This window comes from Taurulus bubalis, assembly GCF_910589615.1.
Source record: "Taurulus bubalis genome assembly, chromosome: 12".
Taxonomy (NCBI): Eukaryota; Metazoa; Chordata; class Actinopteri; order Perciformes; family Cottidae; genus Taurulus; species Taurulus bubalis.
The window spans coordinates 19193990-19214983 of record NC_136600.1 but is presented as its reverse complement, the minus strand read 5'-3'; the positions used below and the strand labels follow the sequence as shown (position 1 = coordinate 19214983).

Below are 20994 nucleotides of genomic sequence, written 5' to 3'. Positions count from 1 at the left end.
ACATGTGACAGCACATGTGACAGCCACATTCAACTCTCACATGTATGCGTCACTTTTTTTTGTGCGGTGCGGCGTCTTTGTGCTTCATAAAAGCCCACAATCATGCCAATTCTTCCTTTCAGCACTGCTAACAATCTGCGCCCCGTCTCCCACTGTCGAAGAGATGACTCAGAGCATCAATCTGCAGTACCCTGACTGCTCAGCGACAGACTGGACTGGGAGGAAGAAAAAGACTAATTCAACAGGACTGAGTATAAGCACAGGGTAAATGTTCGTGAGAAATAGGAACAGAGAGCAGAGAGAAAGTTATTTGTTACAAGGTGAGAATGCATGTCTTCAATCACCTGCTGTACCAAGTGTCTGCTCTAACATGTACTCTACACACATGTACTGTACGCACGTGTACTGTATAAACATGTACTCTACACACATGTACTGTACGCACATGTACTGTATAAACATGTACTGTACGCACATGTACTGTATAAACATGTACTCTACACACATGTACTGTAAATGTATATACTCTACACACATATAATGTACACACATGTACTGTACACACATGTATTCTACAAACATGTACTGTATAACCATGTACTCTACACACATATACTGTACACACATGTACTCTACACACATGTACTCTATACACATGTACTCTACACACATGTACTCTATACACATATACTGTACACACTGGCAATGAAGTGCACACACAGGCAGAAACACACAATGATCACGAAACAACAAAAGTGGTTCCCAGTTTCTTTGTTTATTGTAAAACAGCAGTGCCTGCTCCTTACAAAACACAGTAGTTATTGTTAATTACATACAGTGACGTTCTGGGTTTAAGATGTTTCTTAAAATGAAAGATATTTTCAGCTCTAACAACATTCACGCAGAAGAGAATTACAACACAAAAGCCCTGGGCCAAAAAGTAATTGAATTACGTGAGATGATTAAACTGCTAATGAAACAGCCTGAGTCTGGGAGAGAACTTCAAATAAAATACGTTAACAAGCTTTTATATATGCATGATTAGCATGGGGACACCTGACAATAATTACGTATGCACACCACTGATTAAGCAACTCTCTCTTGTAAATAAAATAGTATTAAGTAAATGTGTGTGTGCACATCTATCTATGTGAGAACTAATTCAACTTTTAGATCCTGAAAGTGAGGATACTTGGAAAATACACTCCTCACGGCTGTTTTGCCAGTAAAGATTTATTTATGAATTATCTTAGTTTCATTCTTTATTTGGCAAGGCAAAAAAAAAGACTGTAAATTACCTAAACTTGGTCTTTGTTTCGTTAAGTTTAGAAAACACAATAATTCAGTTTAGGCACGTAGATGTGACAAGTCCTCACAAGTATAAAAGTACAAATGTGTGTGTGTGTGTGTGTGTGTGTGTGTGTGTGTGTGTGTGTGTGTGTGTGTGTGTGTGTGTGTGTGTGTGCGTGTGTGTGCGTGTGTGTGTGCGTGTGTGTGTGTGTGTGTGTGTGTGACTACATAATGGCGTTCCTCTCCTCTTCTTCAGTCTTTTTTGCGCGTTTGATCACTATGATGAAAACAATAACTGCAACGAGACAAAAACAAAATGGAATCAGCTCCACCGACACAAAACAAGATGATAACATCAGAATGTATAGTATGATTGATGCCGGTTCATGTGTGAGTTGGTTTTTCAGGACTTTTATACAATTATTTGTCAGACTTACGGCAGAATCCCAGAATACCACCCAGGATACCGATGGTGGGTCCTATCCCATAACTGAGGCTACGATCAACTGGTGCGATGTAGCAGTAGCCCAGCTCTGTGCAGTTACATACTCTCACTGTGACAGAGAGGAGAGAGCAACACACATATATGTCGTCAAACTTGTATGAGACAAATGAAGAATGGGTTAGTAAATTAACCATCAACAACTAATCTCTTATCACAATCTTTGAATTTGTGTCTTTTCCTGCAAAAAATCATAAAATTCAGGCTCTAAAACACGAGCACAATCGTTCCTTCTGAAGACATACAATTTAAAAATGGTAATGAAAAAGAATTTGATGTTGAAAAAAGGAAACAAAAGAGCTCAGTCATTTCCTAAAACAGCTGGTCATTTTTTTTTTTTTTTGGGGACTATTTTCAGCGGCGGACTACATTTTGTGCCCTAGTGAGTATTTACAGCAACAAGGTGATGAATGGTATTGACTGAATGTTACACATTGAAACAATGTGGCTTATTGATGGGTTTTAATTATGTTTTGGGAGTTTGTATGGCACATAGGCATAAACTATATCAGGATTTGACTACAAAGACAACACTTCGGATCAATCAATTGCTGTTTTTTGTGGTATTGGTCACCAGATTTAGCCTTTACTTAACTGAAAGAAGGAACTCACCCTCAAACGACTGTGTGACTCCCATGCCTGCATTGTCTTTAATATTAATGAGGAGTGTGAAGGTTTTATCTTCTGTTGGTTTTTTCTTCAGGGTCAGTTTAGCAGTTGTACCTACATAACATACAAAAGGAAACAAGAACAATGTGATGATCTAAATATACAGCTCAGTTTCACACCATCGTTTGATACATCGGCTTCAGTAGTAGCAGTTTGTTACCGTACCGTCAATGCTTTTCAGGTCCCAGTTGGGAGATTTCTTGCCATGAGCAAAAGCGAAGGTGAAGGGCTGGGAGAAGGGGGCGCTGTCTGTGTCTTGGGCCTTGATAATGACAGGCTCAGGTTTCTTCACACAGATGAAGGCCTGGGTCTCCATCAGTTTGGGGATGTTGTCGTTCACATCCAGCAGCCTCACAGAAACGACACGCTCAGACAACTTTTCCGGATTCTCTTCAGAGAGAAATGAAAAATGAAAAATGCCTCGCTGATTCAACAGTTTGTTGAATAACGATAAACAATGGTCAGATTATAAATGACATGTACATAAACAAATATAAACTAAACTCTTTAATGTTTAAAAAGTGGTTAAATCTACTTCTGTACCAACAGTGCTATGTATGAATAGAAATAAAAAGACAGCACAAAATCCAAAAACTAAAGCGGCCTTCTTAAAAACTGATCAACAACACAACAAACCCTCTAATAAGTTATGATCAGAGTCTCATATCTCACCCTTCTCAAACGCAGTGACAGTGACTTCAAAAGACTCCAGGATCTCTCTGTCCAACTTGTTCTTGGTCTTGATCTCTCCTGTGGCAGCATCGATCTCCAGCCAGCCGTGAGTGTCACCGTCCATCTTAAAACTGCACAACACACCAACACACACACACACACACACACACACACACACACACACACACACACACACACGCACACACACACACACACACGCACGCAGAGCAGATGTTAGAAATGTGATCCATGACACACACTGGGCTCTGAACTGAGGCCTGAGGGAATAACGGTAGTCAAAACAAATCAATAGTCTGTTTTGGGTACATGTGTTGGTCCGAACAGGAGCAGCTACGTTAAAAACAAAGCCAGAGCTGATCTAGTGGAACAATTCCTAAGTGTGTTTGTGTCTTCTATCATACAGTACATCTTGTTCAAGCTTGTAAACTGAAGTTGAACATGGACAAAGTGTACTTAGTGGGTATAGTTTTGAAGTTTGTATTTGAGTACACATCTCGGCGCTGCAAGAAATTACAAAACATATTACAAAAAAATGTCATTATTATTATTATTATTAAGTTGCCTCAATTATGTTTAAGATCTTGGGAGTTAGTGGCAATAATCAAAATTACCGAACTTCGGTACGGCGTAGTGCTGCATGAGGAACATGGCGGCGCAACATGGCTGACACCGTGAAGAGGACCCGCTCCCTTTGTAAATATAAATCTAATCTAAGCAAACGATAAAAAACTATACTTAGTTTTATGTGATTGTACACTGGAAACATAGTTATGAATATCATATTTGGGATTTCTGCCAATCAATCCTCCTAAATCCTCCACAGTGTTACTTTAATTGTGTTTACATTATGTTTATTGTTTACTGTGATGTACCACAAATTGCCCCCTTTGGGCACAATAAAGTGGCCTTGGTCAAACTGCAATTTAAGGCTTGAGTTATTCTATATTTCTATTGTTGAAAAAGATCAAAACCAACAATACATTAGTCCGTCTGCTCTCACCCTGTCTGTGGCTCTCAGCTGAAGACCTACATCGTTAACAGCAGGAAACCATTGTGTTTGATTCAAAAGATTAAGGAAGATATATCAGGCTATACGCAGAAAATACATGTTCGAAGGATCAATTAATTATTGCTTTTGGTATTTGTGTTTCATTTGCTTACTTTTGCATGTGTTCTCTTATTTCTCTGTGTGTACCTGATCTCTTTGCCCTCTGGATCATGTGCCTCCACAGTGAGCAGCACTGAGCCCTTGGTGGTGTTTTCAGGCACAGTCACATCCAGGATGTCCTGACTGAACTCGGGAGCCTCGTCTACGTCCGTGAGAGACACAGAGACGAAGACTGTGGATTCGCTGCCGTACTCCAGACCCTCCATCAGCGGCTCTGGGTTACGAGCATCAATCTGGAGCTTGTAGGTTGCAGAGGACTCAAAGTCTAAAGGCTGTTAGGAGACAAGCAGGCTGGTTAGAAAAATAATATTGACAAAGAATATGTTGAAGGTCACGACAAAGACGTCGTGACATATGTCTGGGTGTAGTATACTCTCTGCTTATCCAAGACATTTTACATTCAATAGGCAGCAATACCCAGACAAATAGAAAACCTTTTTATTTTATACACAAGTAGTAAGAATCCAAATCCACCAGCTGAAGGGTTATAAACATCAGTATTCAGGACGATTTTTATAAATACATCTATTAAATAATAAATATTTGATTTCTAATGTCTTTGTGATATTGCAAACTATTTTATGATATTAGATTACTTTGCTTCTCAAACTTGAGGATTTGCAGCTTTTCCATTTCATAGCATTACATATTTGACAACATTTAGTTTTGGACTGTTGCTTGAACAAAATAAGACGTTTTAAGGGAAAACGTTCACTATTTTCCTTAAATATATTAATAAAAATTAATCAACAAACAATTTAAATAATCATTAGTTGAAACCCTATATAAGAGTATATCAAATAAATACAAGAAATACACCATGGGACTTAACTTTTTACGATAAAGAGGGACCTTGAATGTTTCAGCGAACAGTTAAAGAGCAAAATCAGTGAGTATGTATGTAGATGTGTATGTATGAAATAATCTGTGTATGTTTGTGTGGAGGATGCAGAGAAGGCAGATAAGGTACCTTAACTACGACCAGATGGCCGACGCCTTTGCCGTCGGTTTCCACAGCAAAAAGTCCATCGTTGTCGCCAGCAGAGATTTGGAACTCGATGAGGGAGCTGCCGCTGTCTGGATCATCAGCGTCTGTTGCGCTGATGGTCAGCACCGTGTGTCCCACAGGAGTGTCCTCTGCCAGAGTTTGACTGCCATACTGCATACAGACACAGACACATGAAGAACACCAGCCAAACAGCAAGAGAAATCAGAGGCAGGAAGTGGTTCCCATACTCACATCCTTCTTCTCGAACAGAGGCATCTCGTTGTTGACGTCGATGACCTTGATGACGACCTTACATTCTGTGCTGAAAACTGTGATACAAAAAGTACTTGGAGTTAAACCAGACTCTATTTACAGGTGTGTTGCGTCATGCAGTTTGTGTGTTACCTAGGTCTGTGACTCTGACGTTGAGTTTATACACCTGCTGGTCTCTTCGCTGCAGCATGCGTAATGCCTGGATCCTTCCAGAAGCAGCGTCGATGGAGAAGACGTTGGGTGAGGTGGGTGGATCTTCGGACACGATCTCGTAAGTCAGATGAGCGTTCAGTGTCCCGGCTTGATCGGCATCATGGGCCAACAGTTGTCCAATTAGGCTGCCTGGAACCACGAGTATTATAAGAGGAAGAAAAAAACAAGTTGTTGAATTTAAGGGATCTCGAGAGGTCTCTGAGGCTCGTTACAGTGAGAGTAAATCCTACTGTAGATGACTGCGCTGCGGAATCAGAGGTGAGTACACGCATATTGAGACACGGTCTACAGGGATTGTGCTACATTTTTAATAGCAATATGTATAATACAATGTTTTAGCCTATTATTTGCCTACATCTAATAGGCCAACAACTCAAATAAAGCTGGACTTAGATTTTGCAACCACTTTCTATGCATCTCTCTTGTCATTGTGACACTAAATTCTCTGTATCATATAATTTTTCCTTTTATTTCATTTTCAGCCCTCTTAATATAGTATACATGTGTTTAATTACATGATCACTGGAGAGCTTCACTTGCAAGTAAGTCCCTTACAGTGCATAGTACATTCGCTGTACTTAAGTACAATTTTGAGGTAATCTTTACTTAACTTGAGCGTTAGCATTTTATGCTACTTTGTACTTCTATTCCACTACATTTTGAAAGGCATATATTGTACTTTTTACTCAACTTAAGTTATCTGTCAGTTTGAGTTACTTGTTACTTTGCGGATTCAAAACATGAATACAAAACATCATCAACTAATAAATTCCTGTGTATTATTATAATGAGTAGTTCTAATTGTCCTACCTTTACAAGCTGCAACATTAAAGTAATTATTATCCATCTATAGTTATAAAACAATAATATAACATAACATGTGCCATTATGCATGTAAAGCATTTTTACTTTTGGTACTTTAAGTACATTTTAATGCGAATACTTTTGCACTTTTAATGCAGGATTTGGAGAGATCTTATTCAAAGCAAGAGAATAGAACTTTAAGGAAAATGTTTGCTGACTGAGGCATTATCCTAACCTTCAAGCACATGTAACAAGCTCTACGCCATGAATGTGTAAAAATCTTACCTACAGGCTCGTCCTCCTGCACCTCAAAAACACTCTTCTCATTTACACACACTGGTGCGTTGTCATTCACATCCTCCACCAAGACTTGAATCTCCATGGGTGGATCCACCTGTTTGTCATCGTTATCTACTGCAAACACCACCAGGATGTACTGAAACACAACCAACACAAGTTCAAAAATAATCCCGAGAAGTAGGTTGTTGTTCTTATATGAGATAAAAGAGATATATTCAGCAAACCAAGCATGTGTACCATGTCTTTATCTTCTCTGTCCAGCTCCTCTGTCAGATGTATTTCTCCATCTTCTGTGATCTGGAAGGGGAATTTCAGCTCTCGCTCTTTCTGCACTAACGAGTACACGGCATTGGGCTCATTAGACTGGACCTGGATCCAAAAAGTGAGGAAAGAAGCCATAGTAGGAAGGTTATTTACTGGCTTTTGAGTAGATAAAGTGAGTGTATGTACGTTAACTTGGCTGCATTTGTGAGATGTGTGCAGTTGACATCCCACCCCACCTTTGCGATGACCAGAGGGTACGTTTCCTTTAAGTGCTCTCTAACAGTTATTGGTCCAGGATTGACCCACAGGTTTTGCTGCACGACAATTTGCACTCTGGTGTTTCCACTCAGCGCGGTCTGCGACGCTCCTTCCAGGTCCTGCACGCGCACAGTGAGGGTGTAGTCTGGGTCATCCAGGGGGTCCACATTTCTCCTCCTCATTTCTGACAGCACAGAGAAACAATTAAAGTTGCAATTTGAGCCATTGTACAGGCGAGAAAAAAGTTGGAGGGTTGAACATTACCAAAGTAATCAGTAGATCTCTAATTTTGGAAAACTGAGTCATGGCGGCTTAACCAGTCTCCTCGGCTGAACTCATCAACTCAACACCCAAAACGCCACACGAGTCACTAATCACCGGACAGTTGTTTATTCATTACAGTTTGTGTTTAGTTACATTGACACCACCCGTCACTCTTACCCGCTCTGGCTTTTACACACCACAAATCCCCTCTCTAAGGTCACTTATGACTTTTAAGAATTTTTAAACATACGTGTCAAAATAAACAAAAGTATGTGTATGCAGTTGTGTGCCACAGTTCTCGCTGCAGATTAGAGGCTCTCAATTTATATGATGATATTGTATGCTGGAAACAAACCTGCTCTCTCCACACAGTTGAAGAAGGGGTTTTCTTCAAAGGGGATGTTCTGCACTGGACAGTAGTCGTTAAACTTTGTCCTCAGAGCATCAATGCTCTGATCTTCTCCTCTGCCATACTGGATGCCTTCTCTGGCTTTAAGCATCTGTGTCCCTGTTAAAGAACACACATACATCAAATATTGTTCAGGAGGCTGTCAAATAGCTCACAGATGTAAACAGGCATCTTTAAACACACTCAACGTAGTCAGCGATCAGCATCACGCGACACACGCGTTAATCTTGAGCACACAAGATGAGCTGTGTAATCTGGATTTACAGTGGCACTATACGGCCAGATTAAAGGCAGAGATGGACAGATTATACACATTCCCGTAGACGGTGCACCTAGTTCTAACTCCTATCACCTGCTTCTGTGGTGGAGATCTCTCCAGTGTTGGGGTCGATCTGGAACAGGGGGATGTGCTGTTTGTTGGGGATCTGGCTGACCAGGCTGTAGCTCAGGTGAGCATTGGGAGTCTCTGGGTCGTCCTGATCCGACGCAAAGACGCGAGTAAAGGGGATACCTTGAATAACAAAGAAAACGGATGTTAAAGTCTCACCAGTGAGAAGACAGCCTGAGTATAGTTAAACAGAGAAGTATAATGACTAAATGTCAGTGAACAGCATATACATACTGCTTAACCCATATGCATGCTGGGAATCATTAACAGGGTAGCTTTAAAGATCCACAGTGATGCTGGTTGCACTATTTTAGCTCCAAACACATTCAAAAGACCACAATTGTTTCCCCTTCATTTTAGTACATTGTCAATCTTTCTTAATCTCAACTTTCTTGAGTTTTACATTTATCTCTTTGTCAAAGTTAGTTTAATACTGCATTGTAATACAGCTTTAAAAAGGGATGTTTTTTTCTTGTTGATGCATAGAAAGTAAATAGCAACCCTTTAATTTCCTCTAAAGTAGCTTTTAGGTTATACAAATGATCTTATTCTATGCTATCTGAGTATGTATTTAAGTTGTGAATATGCTTGTTCTACTTTACATTATAACTATATTATAACTATATAATGTAACTATTACATAAATGAGTGAAATATTAAAACCCAAGACATGCATGTGTTTATGGCTTAAAATGTAAAGACTTTAGATGTTTTATTCCTTTTCACTCTGTCCATGTTTTCTTGTCTACTCTGACAGTATGGCTTAGAAATGCAATGCTTTTGGATGCAGACGCATGGAGGTGACACAATACACAGTCCTTCGTGATTTCACACAATTATACTGAGGTGGCACTAACGCACCAGAAACACAGCCATGCCTCAGCAGGGAACCATGGTCCTTAAATCACATTTACTTTAAAGTAAAAGAGGTTCCATTATTGTTGCCTGTGATGGATTGTATACTCTCAATAATAATAAATTGTTGGCCAGTGTCGAAATTGTTATCATTTTGCATTAAGGGTGTTTCCTCTCTTTATGTATGCATAATACACACCCGTTGGGTTGTTTTCCCTGACAACAGCGGTGTAGGCGCTCTGGTTGAAGAAGGGAGCGTTGTTGTTGATGTCCAACACATTTATAGTCACATAAACTGGGCCTTCCACAACTTCATCCTCTGCCAGCGCCTCAACCTGCCGCACACATAAACACAAGCATGTATAAATACATGTGGTATTGCTACTATATTGCCTATATTACATCTGTGTGTTTATAAGAAGAGAAAGGACAACCTTACCATGATTATGTAATGGTCATCTCGAGACCAGTCCAGAGGCCTCTCCAGGTACAGCCACCCGTCCTTTGAAATGTTAATGTCTTCCTGACCTTCTCCACTCAACCTGAAACTATTAACTTCCGGATGGGTCACCTGAAACTATAGAGTGAAAGATAGGGAGGAGGACGGAAATATGAAGAACAATTACAGATTAATTTAAAGCCTTTTAACACCACACTCATCACAGACAAAAGGAAACAAAAATAGTTCAGTGGTTCTCAATCTAGGGGTCGTTCCCTCCAAAAGAGTCACATAATATATCTGAGGGGTTTGAGATACTTAAAGAACATCAAAGCTCTGCTGCACACATTATTATTTATGTTTTTACTCTTTTTTACTTGAATATTGTTGAATATTAAAGAAAGTTTGCTCTGGGATTCAAACAATAATCAAAATTAAACCATGTGACCAGTTTACCTGAGAAATCACTCTTTGGTGAAACTACAAACAACTCATAGACATCTGAAACATGTGACAAAGGGCCTCAAGTAGATTTAAGTAAGGATTTGTATTGTGCATTTTAAAAGCCTATTGTATGTTTTAATGTAAAATCTTAATTTGAAAAGAAATCCATAACATGAGTCAGACTAATGTAGTGGAGTAAAAGCGACAATATTTATCTTTGAAACGTAATAGAGCAGAAGTGTGAAGTAGCCGAAATGTCAATAAGTACTTCCAAATTGTATTTAAATACAATACTTGAGTACATGGATTTTCCACCACCACTGGTATAATACCTGATACATGGGATATGGCACTGGTGTCCCCTCTGGCACATCCAGCTCTGTGTTCTCAAACGGGCCCTTCTTTTCCTCTAGATCCTTCCCCCCAGCCTATCAGAGCAGAGAAACAGAGGTCATTGAATATAGTGCAGGCTGAGGTTGAATTGACCCTCTCACAGTCACGCCCACATTTGCTCTTTCCGCATTGGCTCTGTACTGTAGCTGAATAGGCGTTGAGGGCAGGTTTTTACTGCCCAGTTATTTATTGAACCAAAAGGACATGACAAGTGGGGGGAATCTTACATCTCACTGCATAACAGGGGAGCAAAGTCTACAGACAAAGGACGAACCCTCAGTTTAGTTACAATTTGCACTATATGTTAGTGTTTTAAATAAGTTACCAAAGGTCTTGCACACCTTCCTTTAACCTTCAATATTTTCCTTGTACATGATGCTTTAAATGCCATTAAAAAAGTCTGCATGCATGCACTCCACATCCATATGCAACAAAAGGATCCCATACATTGTAATAATAAGCATAAGCACCCTTTTACAAGTTGGTGTATTTGTGCATTTACTGAACATGTATAGAAGGACAGGGGCAACATTTTGCAGGTATGTACTCACAATGCTGAACAGGAGTGGGAGCAACAACAGATGCATCATGGGTGGCATGATCACAGTCTGGGAAGAAAGAGTAAGAGGAGGAGGAGACAGGGGGATATGAAATAATGCTGAAGGAGGAAGCAGGAGGTTGAGGAGGCAGAGAGGTGACATAAGAGGAGGATTTAAGTTACACATTTTAATTTTACAAGGGAAAATATTCGCTGTGCTTAGATTCACATATCATGCTTAGAAATAATAAAAAACTGATAATTGTTATGTTGTCCATCGCCACTGTGCCTCAGTACATTATTTCTCTCAGCACAATGAGTTATTGATTCATAAAGACAAAGAAAAGCTGTCCTCTGTCCCTGGGTATCCACACATGTACATGCTCTATCTATGTGCGGCTCCACCTGCACAACCAGGTGAACCTCCCACCTCAGCACACAGAAGAAACTGAAAGTCAGAGCTGACATGTAAAGCCGGACTTGGATCAATTTTGTTCACCCAAAGGTCAATAAGCAGTGTTTAACCTCAGCGGCTTCACAGCAGTCTCAGAGCCTAGAATAACATAACCGCCTTCATTGTATGTTTGTGTGGGTGCGGTTATTTCAAAAGAATGATAACGAACACATGTACTGTCTGACATCCAGACGTTACACAATAGAGGAAATGATCATGTCACGTGTCAAACACTTTGACTTTGAGCAACAGAATCTTCACCATGTCTCAAATATGTTATAAAGTGTTGTATTCAGATGGCAGCTGAATGTATGTGCAGTACTGTTTAGATTAACATTAGCTTGACACTGCTTCGGATAAAAATAATTGTATGTCAAACAAGACTATTGTAAAAAATATCAGGAGTGTATTGATAAGTTAACAGGTTGAAGATTTGTGAACAAAAGTGCAGGCAAAGAGACGAGTAAAGTCAGCCGCCACAGAAAGTGAAGGTGACATTGAGGTGTGGCTAATGACCTTTTAATGTCACTGTCCTTGTTAACTTCTTGTTAACAGAACACACATTTTACTTCTAATTCATTAACTTTAATTAGTATTTAAGTCTCCATGTTGACAAATATCTCTGCCGACGGGCATATTTTAACTAACAAGTCATTGTTAGCATCACCAATTTACAGAGATCCACTTTGATTGACTTGAATTCCAGAAAGGAAAATATTCAATATATATTGAATTATTAACTGTATTTGTCCTCCATAGGATTGCTGGACAACGTGACAAAGCCGTACGACATAGTGACTTTGGGAGTTGCAGGCCTTTTCCTTTTCCTTTTCACACAATGACTCAATGACCTTTGTCAGTCTTCATGTCAGCTGCTATGACACCACATCTAGTCTCCCATACATGTGATATCACCCAAAAAGCAAGGCACTGGCAACAATTCAGGAAGCAACGATGAAGGACAAGTTGGTTGTCAGGTATGGCAACACCTGACGCTAAGGCCCTGCCAAAGTCAAGTGAAGATCAGAGCACTTTTAAAACAAACTGAAAGCGTCCGACACATCAAACTCAGCCTGTTAAAACCAATGGAGGTCATCCGGTTCGTGTCCTATTCACACGGGAAAATATATTCCAAAGACTCAACATTTCCAGAGCTGGAAGACAGGAGAGCGAGGAGACTTACCTTGCCGGAGAGATTGAGCGAGTCACTCCTCAGACCTCAGAGTGATCTGAGCAGCCCCATCCTTTTCTGGTCAAACGTTAACCAAGTGTTAACCAGCAATGTTTTATTGGATCTAATGATTGTCTAATCACCCTGCCCTCGTGTAAAGCTAGCCAATGGGGAGTAGCTGACGAGAAAAGAAGACAAGAAGAACAGAACAGTGGTGCGTACAGTACTGTAAAAGACCAATCCATTCAAACTTAATATTAGCTGCTGATTTTACATGAATCCTCATGCTTATACATTGAGTTCTGTTGGTGGGTTATTGTTGCAAAAAAACAAACCAGTTGAAGGAATCTACCTTTAGTCAATGGCTTTTAGACTACATGTGTGTGAATTGTGAACAAAAAGAGTACAATAATGGGGTAAATGTATCTAGATATCTGCTATTCGGCGTGTAAGTTTCTAATTTCCCCTCAGACTTTGACCTATAGACCTCTGCACTGTTTCCTGTCAGATTTTCCATTAGTAGCAGTGCCTGATAAGGAGCGGTGTGAAGAGACAATAGGACTAACAGATTACACTGACAATCCATTGCATCATAAGAATGCAAACCTATGGGGGTCATCGGGTGTGATTCAGCGGGTCAAGGCACACACTATAAAACTATTGAACAGCAGGTGTGATTCCAGATTTAAACCTTTCCCCTGCTATAAAGTGTACAAGTGAATGCCACATAAATGCCTGAAAGAGCTTTTGTTATCCTTTATCTTCACTATGATCCAACATCACATATGGCTGGGATTATTTTCTGAACAACCTGATGCACACCACTCCATTATCCTCGGCTGAAAGCAGTGAGCTCTACAAGCTGCTCGGAAACAAAAGCAGAGATTTGTGTGAATCTGCAACAGTAGAAAAAAAGAAAAAAGCCTGTGAGTGAGTCATTATTTCACAGCAGCGATATTTAGCCAGAACCTGTGACTGCACTGTTGACGGTTTAGTGGATGAAGCCATTAATTCAGATGGAGGGCACTCCGTTATGTAAAGCAAGGGTCCATGTAGGCTGCTCTGCTCCCTTGTGAGATATTCTAGCCAACGTGAATCGACACCATCTGCCTGACACTGAACATACAAAACCCACTTCCCAGGTTCGTCTGAATGTTACCGTGGCAACATATTGTACTGCTTTTACCACAAAACTGAGTGACAGGCGGTGTGTCTGAGCGTGATGCTCGGTGTCACACTGCGACCCAAATCTCTGATGGGTCCCTGAACAGTCAAATCACTGTGATCGATCAGCTGACATCCACCTACAGTACAGAGGAGTAAATTAGTTTCTAAAAGTTCAGCTTTAATGTCACCTGACTCATCACAGTTGTGTTCTGGTTTGCATGAGTGTGTCTCTTTTGTGTCAACGATGAGTCACCCATGGTAATATCTCATTGAGATCACAGACAAAAGCAACGTTTTTTTTTCCCTTTTGGATGATGTCACTTTATTTCAAAGAGCAACATTGAAACATACAAGTAGCTAAATACAATACATAATCTTTCATTTATTTACAGTCAGTGCAAAATACAACATATGAAAAAGTAAAGAGAGTCCAAAATAAATGTTCATCATACTTGATCATCAATAGCTTACGACTGGTAATCTTAGCATTTGGGGAATCTACAGATGACAAATTAGACAGGAATGAGAGCAAAATGATGAGGAAAGCAAGAAGACTCAAATGATTTGGAAAACAGAAGAACATAACATCCTTCTCTCCGTTTCCACTGGGTGATTTCTAACCTCCAAAGTTTATGCCACACAGACACGACGAGTCTTTGCAACAGGAAACGTCACTTCATCAGCGGATTGTCCGGTCCATCACAGAGGCTGAGCTCAGTCCACTTAGTTGTGTTTAGACTGCAACATGTGGATGGCAGTGCAGGAAAGTTGCACACACCTCTCATGTACACCAGGCTGGCTCAGTGCGAACACACTGCCATCCAACCCTCAGAAGCAGGCGTCCACAAATTCTGATCTCCAGGAAGTAACTTGTTAGCCTGCTCAAAGCGTTGGCGTACAGTTAAAAACAAGTCTTTGTCCTGTTTCTACAGCACAGAAAGATCATGACAGGACTTTGATTTCAGCCAGAACGCCACACTGGGATTGTTCTTTGCCACCACCTTGTCGAGGAAGCGTTTGGCCTTCTTAGGAAGGCTCTCGCGGCGTGCGTTTGTGTGGCTGCGACGCCTGTTGACTTCCTTGGAGTCTCGCCGTAGACGCATCTGTCGCACCATGCCGTGAAAAGCGTCCCAGACGTTGTGCTGCATGGCGGCTGAGGTTTCGATAAACTTGCAGTCGAACACAGCTGCACAGGCGCGACCCTCTGTAACAGAAAGACAGTGATCAGTACTTATATCTGAGGAAAAACCTCCAAGTGAACAGTAGACGACAGGAGTGCGTCCTCACCGCTGACTGACACCTCTCTGCGTCGCACCAGGTCACACTTGTTCCCCACCAGGATGATCGGTGTGCGCTGCGCGGGACGAAAGCGCCGCAGGGTTATCCGGAGCTCGGAGGCTCGGAGGAATGATGCCCGGTCAGTTACAGAGTACAGCAACAGGTAGGCATCCCCTGTCTGCATGTAGTGCTCCTTAGCCCACTCGTCAGTCTGCAAAGACAAACCAGTTCAATGAAGGAGTTACAGTAGAATATGCGCAGTGTGCCCTGCTGTCAACGCAACTGCTTTTCAGCTCACCTCTGCATCCCATGTGTCAAGCAGAGTTATAGTTGCAGGCTCGCCATCCACTTCAATTTCCTTTTCACGCACATCATCTGAAATTATAGACATAAGAAAATGTTAACATTTGTGAAATTATATGATATGGATAGTATGAAACCGCTTTCACCAAAATGGCTATAACATTATTGTTCTTTTTTATATTTATCTTGTTTATTGTATATATGTATACATGTACGATGGGAGTCAAATTCCATGTATGTGTAGACACACATGGCCAATAAAGCTGATTCTGATTACAGGAAATAAACAAGTGCATGGTGCTAAAACAGAGATTATAGTGACCTTTTCAGATTTGATTAATTTATGATAATATGCAAGTGTTGTCAATTATTTATAGGGATTTCGCTAGTTTGTATTCATCTAAAAATAAAATCATAAAAATATAAGTTTTTCTGACCTCCACACAGCTCGCAGTCCTCGCTGTCCATGCTGTCCGCTGCCCCGGCGAAGATGCTGGCGAAGGCGCTTTTTCCGACCCCGCTGGCCCCGAGCAGCACCACCCGGTACGGGCTGCCGGGCTCCGCCGGCTCCCCGGTGGAGTCGGTGGATATGACCGAGTCAGAGGACGACCAGCTCTCGCGGCTCCCGTCCGACTCCCCGGTGTAGCTGGTGCAGGACTTGGAGCGGGAGATGCAAGCGGGGACCCGCGCCATCAGGCTGGCCGTGAGCAGGTGGCTGCCCGGGTCGCAGATGCTCCACCGGTGGAGCTCCGTCTGCAGGCGCAGGCTGTGCCGGCGCACACTGGACAGCATGGCGAAGTTAGGATGAACTGGATTACCGGACAGGAACGGGGTTATGCGCGAGAAGATGCTTTAATCTCTTTTGGGTAAAAATAAAAAATAAAAGAAAGAAGTAGCAAAACGAGTCGATTTCTTCCTTAAAAAGTCGCTTTAACGGCTTCGTATCCGCTTCAGATCATAAGCATTCACTCAAGGCAAAATGTCTCAAAATTATGAAAAGGACAGTAAAGTTAGAAGGTATTTGTGCTCCGATGCAGTGCAACAGTAAATTATTGCAAACAATTTAGGAAACTCTTTCAAATAAATATCTGAGTTCAGATCAGACGAGAAACCCGAAATTTAAAAAAAGTCGAGCAATACAAAATGATTTGGCTGGTAAAAGGCAGAGCGACATTTACAGCTGGTGTCTTCTTCATGTGTCTGCAGTCTGATCAGTAATCTCCATGTTCTGATGGGGTTTCCCTGCGGTTTATATCAGGAGGAGGTGAGTGGGTGGGTGGGAGGAGGGGGAGGGGGGACGGGAGGAGGAGGGGGAGGAGGGGGTGGGGGTTGTCACACAAGTGGAGCACGAGTGTTGACTGTGATGGGCATGTTATTGTTCATGGGCTCCTGTTCGGCTTATATTTACACCAATAGGGTTCTGAATTGTGCAACAGGAAAAAACAATTTATAGTTACAGTTATAATGGCTTAAATGCAGCTTCCCTCTGAATTAAACTAAAATGGCCTTGGATCTTTTTACTCATCTAGAAGTTAAATTAGTTACACAAGAACTGGGATCTTTTCCAATTGGCAGATTAAAATATATCTAGAAGGAACAGACACTAAATAGATGGAAATGCTTATTTTCATCTAAAACTTCTGATGTACAGATTGAATGTTTCATCAACTTTGTGTTTAAATTAGCTTTGTTGCAAAAGTTTGGCAAAGGAGAGATGGACTATTTGATTTTGTGTAGATTTTTTATTTGACCGATAATTAAATACAGAATGTTTTATAAGTCACTTTAGATTAGAGACTCTCAAAGACTGCATTCTGGAGGTGATCTTTATCAACTCGTGGCATCTTGTACACTGCTCATAAAGACTCAATGACCACGGTCAAGAAAGTATTGAAACTGAATTGGTCAATGTTAGAAAGAGCGAGAAAAAGGTACAGAGGGAATGAGAGTCCTTAACATAATGTATCAGCGATTCTCTGGACTGAAACCCAGCTTGAACTTTGCGGGAGAACATCTAGTCTGCACAAGCAAACTTATTAAACCAATTTTTATAAAACATTCTTAATATTTTCTTTTCTCCACAAAAACTTCAGACATATGGCCTTTTTAAAGAGGCTCCGTTAATGCAGACAAAATAAACTCAGCAAGGGTTTTTCTCTGGAGGAAAAGGATCTTGTTTTGACGCCAGCATTGATCTTTCCACCTACATTTCTCAGTCAGCTGATTGCGACATGAGCCTGTCAAGTGGAATTTTGATAGTGAGGAAACACTGAACTAGAAAAAGATAACGGTTTTAGATAACGTGTATAGAGAGTGAATACATCTGAGGTGGGATTTTTATTTCAACCTAGAGCTGCGAAACATTAGTCGATTAATGGATAAGTAAAAAAAGACATTGTTTTGATTATCAATAATTTGATTATTATCAACTTTTTCCAAGTAAAACTGCCACATTTTCCCAATGTAGAGCTTTCAATTTTAAGAATCTGCTGCATCTATTAACCCTATATTCACAAACAATGAATTGATAAACAATACTAACAAGCCTATTTCCAATGTCAACACAAGCTAAGGGGAACCTGCATCTACTTTCCATCTGCTCAAGTTAGAGGCTGATTGGAGGCTGATTTAGTTATATATGAATTATTCAGTAATTTATGTCTCTTAATTCAATTTATTTAAAAATGAGTTCTGTGCAGGTGCCAACGTGGATAACCGATCCAAACCTCTGCTGCTGCCTCTCCAACCTGACGGATGATTAACAAACGTGCTCCATTACAACTTGGCTCAATAAAGAAAGCATAAATTATTTTCAGATCCCATTTCCTCTATCTTGAACTCTACTTTGACATACAAATGCCAAATATAATGAGATGATACTTTGGGGGCTATTTTACAAAACAATCCCTCGCTCGGGTGAATCATTTCAACACATTCAACAGACGCTTGAGCAGAAAGGTTGAATATAAGTGATTCCAGATAGTCTTGTCTCAATAAAATGGCAAACAAGATGTAAAGTAAAAGATATACAAGATGCGCCTCAAAACTGATACTTGAGTTTTACATTAAACAAAAAAAACTCATGTATGGATGATTTCTTACGTGTAATTCGGTAACTGTTGGGAGTGAAAACAATGTCTTCTACGGTGTCTTTTCAGTGTCAGAGAATATCTAAACATAGCTTTCCATCAAGCGTGACTGAATACAAGCTTTGAGAAGAGGCTCAGCACGTAAGCAGGTCTTCTGCCAGCAGCAACAGCATATTGTTAATGGTTGGAAACCACTAGTTGGTATTTTGTTAATGATCCATCTCGCAACATACACAACTGCCCAGAGATCCTGCGTCACATAACATCACTCTCGACCCGCAAATAATCAGATTTTCATTTGTCAAAGCACTTCTTGTTTGAAAGAAAGAGCGACAGAGTGCACGAGAGTTATTACAGTAATTGTGGGATTATGCTTCTTCTTTTTTTTCTCCGGCTGTTGTTTTGCAGGACTTCTGGATCCGGTTCCGGTCATACATGGCAGCAGGGACCTGCTGCTGTGTATTACAGCCCTGATCTGGTCTGCCTGACAGATGATTGGGCAACATTAAATCCTTGTTAAGTGCTGGAGCACAACCAGGATCAGGGGGGGGGGGCTGCAGACTGGCAGAGTCATGGTGATGGCTATTGATGTGAGCCGAGCGTGAAGTGACCTCTTTCTTTCCAGCTTTCACTTGATGTAAAACAAACCCTCGTAAGTCTAATAGGATCAGACAGACAGTTGGGATGTGGGCAGAACAGTTTACAAGAGGGAAAAACAAACATTTGCGCCATCATAAAGACCAGATAAAAACATTATACAAAGTTTAATTTTTTACTCAACACACAAAAAGGTCATCTTTACTATGAATACGATCAAATATATATTATCAAATATAACTATTTCTACTTTGTTTGGGTTCAGTTGTTTTCAAGATAACAATCAAACCAAGTTACTGCAGATCCCACTGCTGAAACCATGTTTGAGTCTTTGATATTGGGCCAGGGACAAGAACATTTGTCAATACACTGAACTCAAAATCCAGCTATACAGGACAAACGTTCAAATGTCATTAAAGAGCAAGACGCTCTTTTTTGACTTTGCAGTCTCTAAAAAGGAAGAGTTCAGAACTTAATACATTTAAATGAATTCATTTGATCTCATCAGTACTAAAATAAAAGTGACTCAATTATGTTTTCAATTCATTACAGCCAGTAGGCATTATATCGGAAACGTTTTAGTTCAAGGGTTTCTGACAGAACACGTGAGGGCTGTTGAAGGTCGAGAAGACCCAGAAGTAAATTACATTTGAGGTTTGAGCTGCAGTGACCTGGTTTCAGACTTCTTTCACTTCTTTTGGTTCAGATGTGGGCCAAGGAGGAAATTACACAATCAAAGCCTTTAGAAGCCATTTTCACAGGACAATTGCTGAGACTGCTGTAAACAAGGTCAAGGTGGACGAATCCAATACAATGCACACAGACGTACTACAACCTACACTATTTTTGCTGCAACGCTCACAATAAACTTGTATTTTTCATCTCAATGCATCTGCCATTTAAAAAAACTACTTTATTTACCATTATTCTACAAGTTGCTGCACAGTTCAGGAAATATATTGCACTTATTGATGAAATATTTTTAACACCAAGCCTTAAACTGCATCGGAATATCAAAGGAAAGCTAAAAACACACTGCCTATGCAAGTCTAGGTCTGAAAATAACTAATTAAAGTATTGATTATGAATTATGTCGTGATTATAATTAAAATAATGTATTATTTGTCTATAAAACATGATGAAATAATGAGGCCACGGTAACATCTCCAAATAGTTTATTTTGCCCAACCAACAAAACTCAAAGCTATTCAATTCACTGATTTACAACAAGAACGAATCAACAAGTCCTCACATTTGAAAAAGCTGGAACCATCAAATGTTGTTGTAAGCAGTAGAGAAACTAAATCAAGGGACAACAATCGTAATGGTGTGTGGCATTTGTACACACAAGGTGTCACGTGTACCTCAATTATATTTCAATCCAATTTGAAATTTCTCATCCTAGATAAGCTCTTCTTTTCAGATTTTAAAATAAAAATGCCTCGCTCTCTAATCCTGTATAAAGAGATCAGTACAGAAGAGACAATAACAAAGAGCTTAGCAGAACATTATAAGTAGGGTCATCAATATCACTCATCTCATCTGAAGGGAGAACAGTCCAGCAGACTGAGCCTGGACTTGTGCTTTAAAGGACAGTGAGCTGCTGAGGATATCTGAACTCTGTCACTAATAAATGTCTCGATATGTCTCTTGAAACTCAGATGTATGCAGTCTGGTGCCATCAACCTCGGAGAATACAACTAAACTAAAATACAAACAAATCCTGTGAAGTACTGATGCACCAGTATCTTAATGTCTCCTCTAGAAACATGTGCAGCTTGAA

General features: G+C 40.4%; 2 protein-coding genes across 2 annotated transcripts; both read right to left on the bottom strand.

The window, feature by feature from the left end:
* Window positions 1–1514: 1514 nt before the first annotated feature.
* cdh17 (cadherin 17, LI cadherin (liver-intestine)) lies at window positions 1515–12849 on the bottom strand (the record flags this gene model as incomplete). Its single annotated transcript, XM_079227310.1, is given in 20 exon segments — window positions 1515–1585; window positions 1728–1844; window positions 2405–2515; window positions 2627–2851; window positions 3134–3264; window positions 4350–4594; window positions 5293–5481; window positions 5563–5639; window positions 5716–5925; window positions 6886–7036; window positions 7138–7269; window positions 7401–7606; window positions 8042–8194; window positions 8448–8606; window positions 9538–9673; window positions 9778–9915; window positions 10554–10649; window positions 11166–11222; window positions 12790–12825; window positions 12829–12849. Coding segments are annotated over 20 exon segments (2661 nt in total).
* Window positions 12850–14870: 2021 nt separating this feature from the next.
* gem (GTP binding protein overexpressed in skeletal muscle) lies at window positions 14871–16317 on the bottom strand (the record flags this gene model as incomplete). Its single annotated transcript, XM_079226943.1, has 4 exons — window positions 14871–15148; window positions 15232–15433; window positions 15521–15597; window positions 15963–16317. 4 exons carry the CDS (start codon window positions 16315–16317, stop codon window positions 14871–14873), a joined length of 912 nt encoding a protein of 303 aa, XP_079083069.1.
* Between the last annotated feature and the right edge of the window lie 4677 nt (window positions 16318–20994).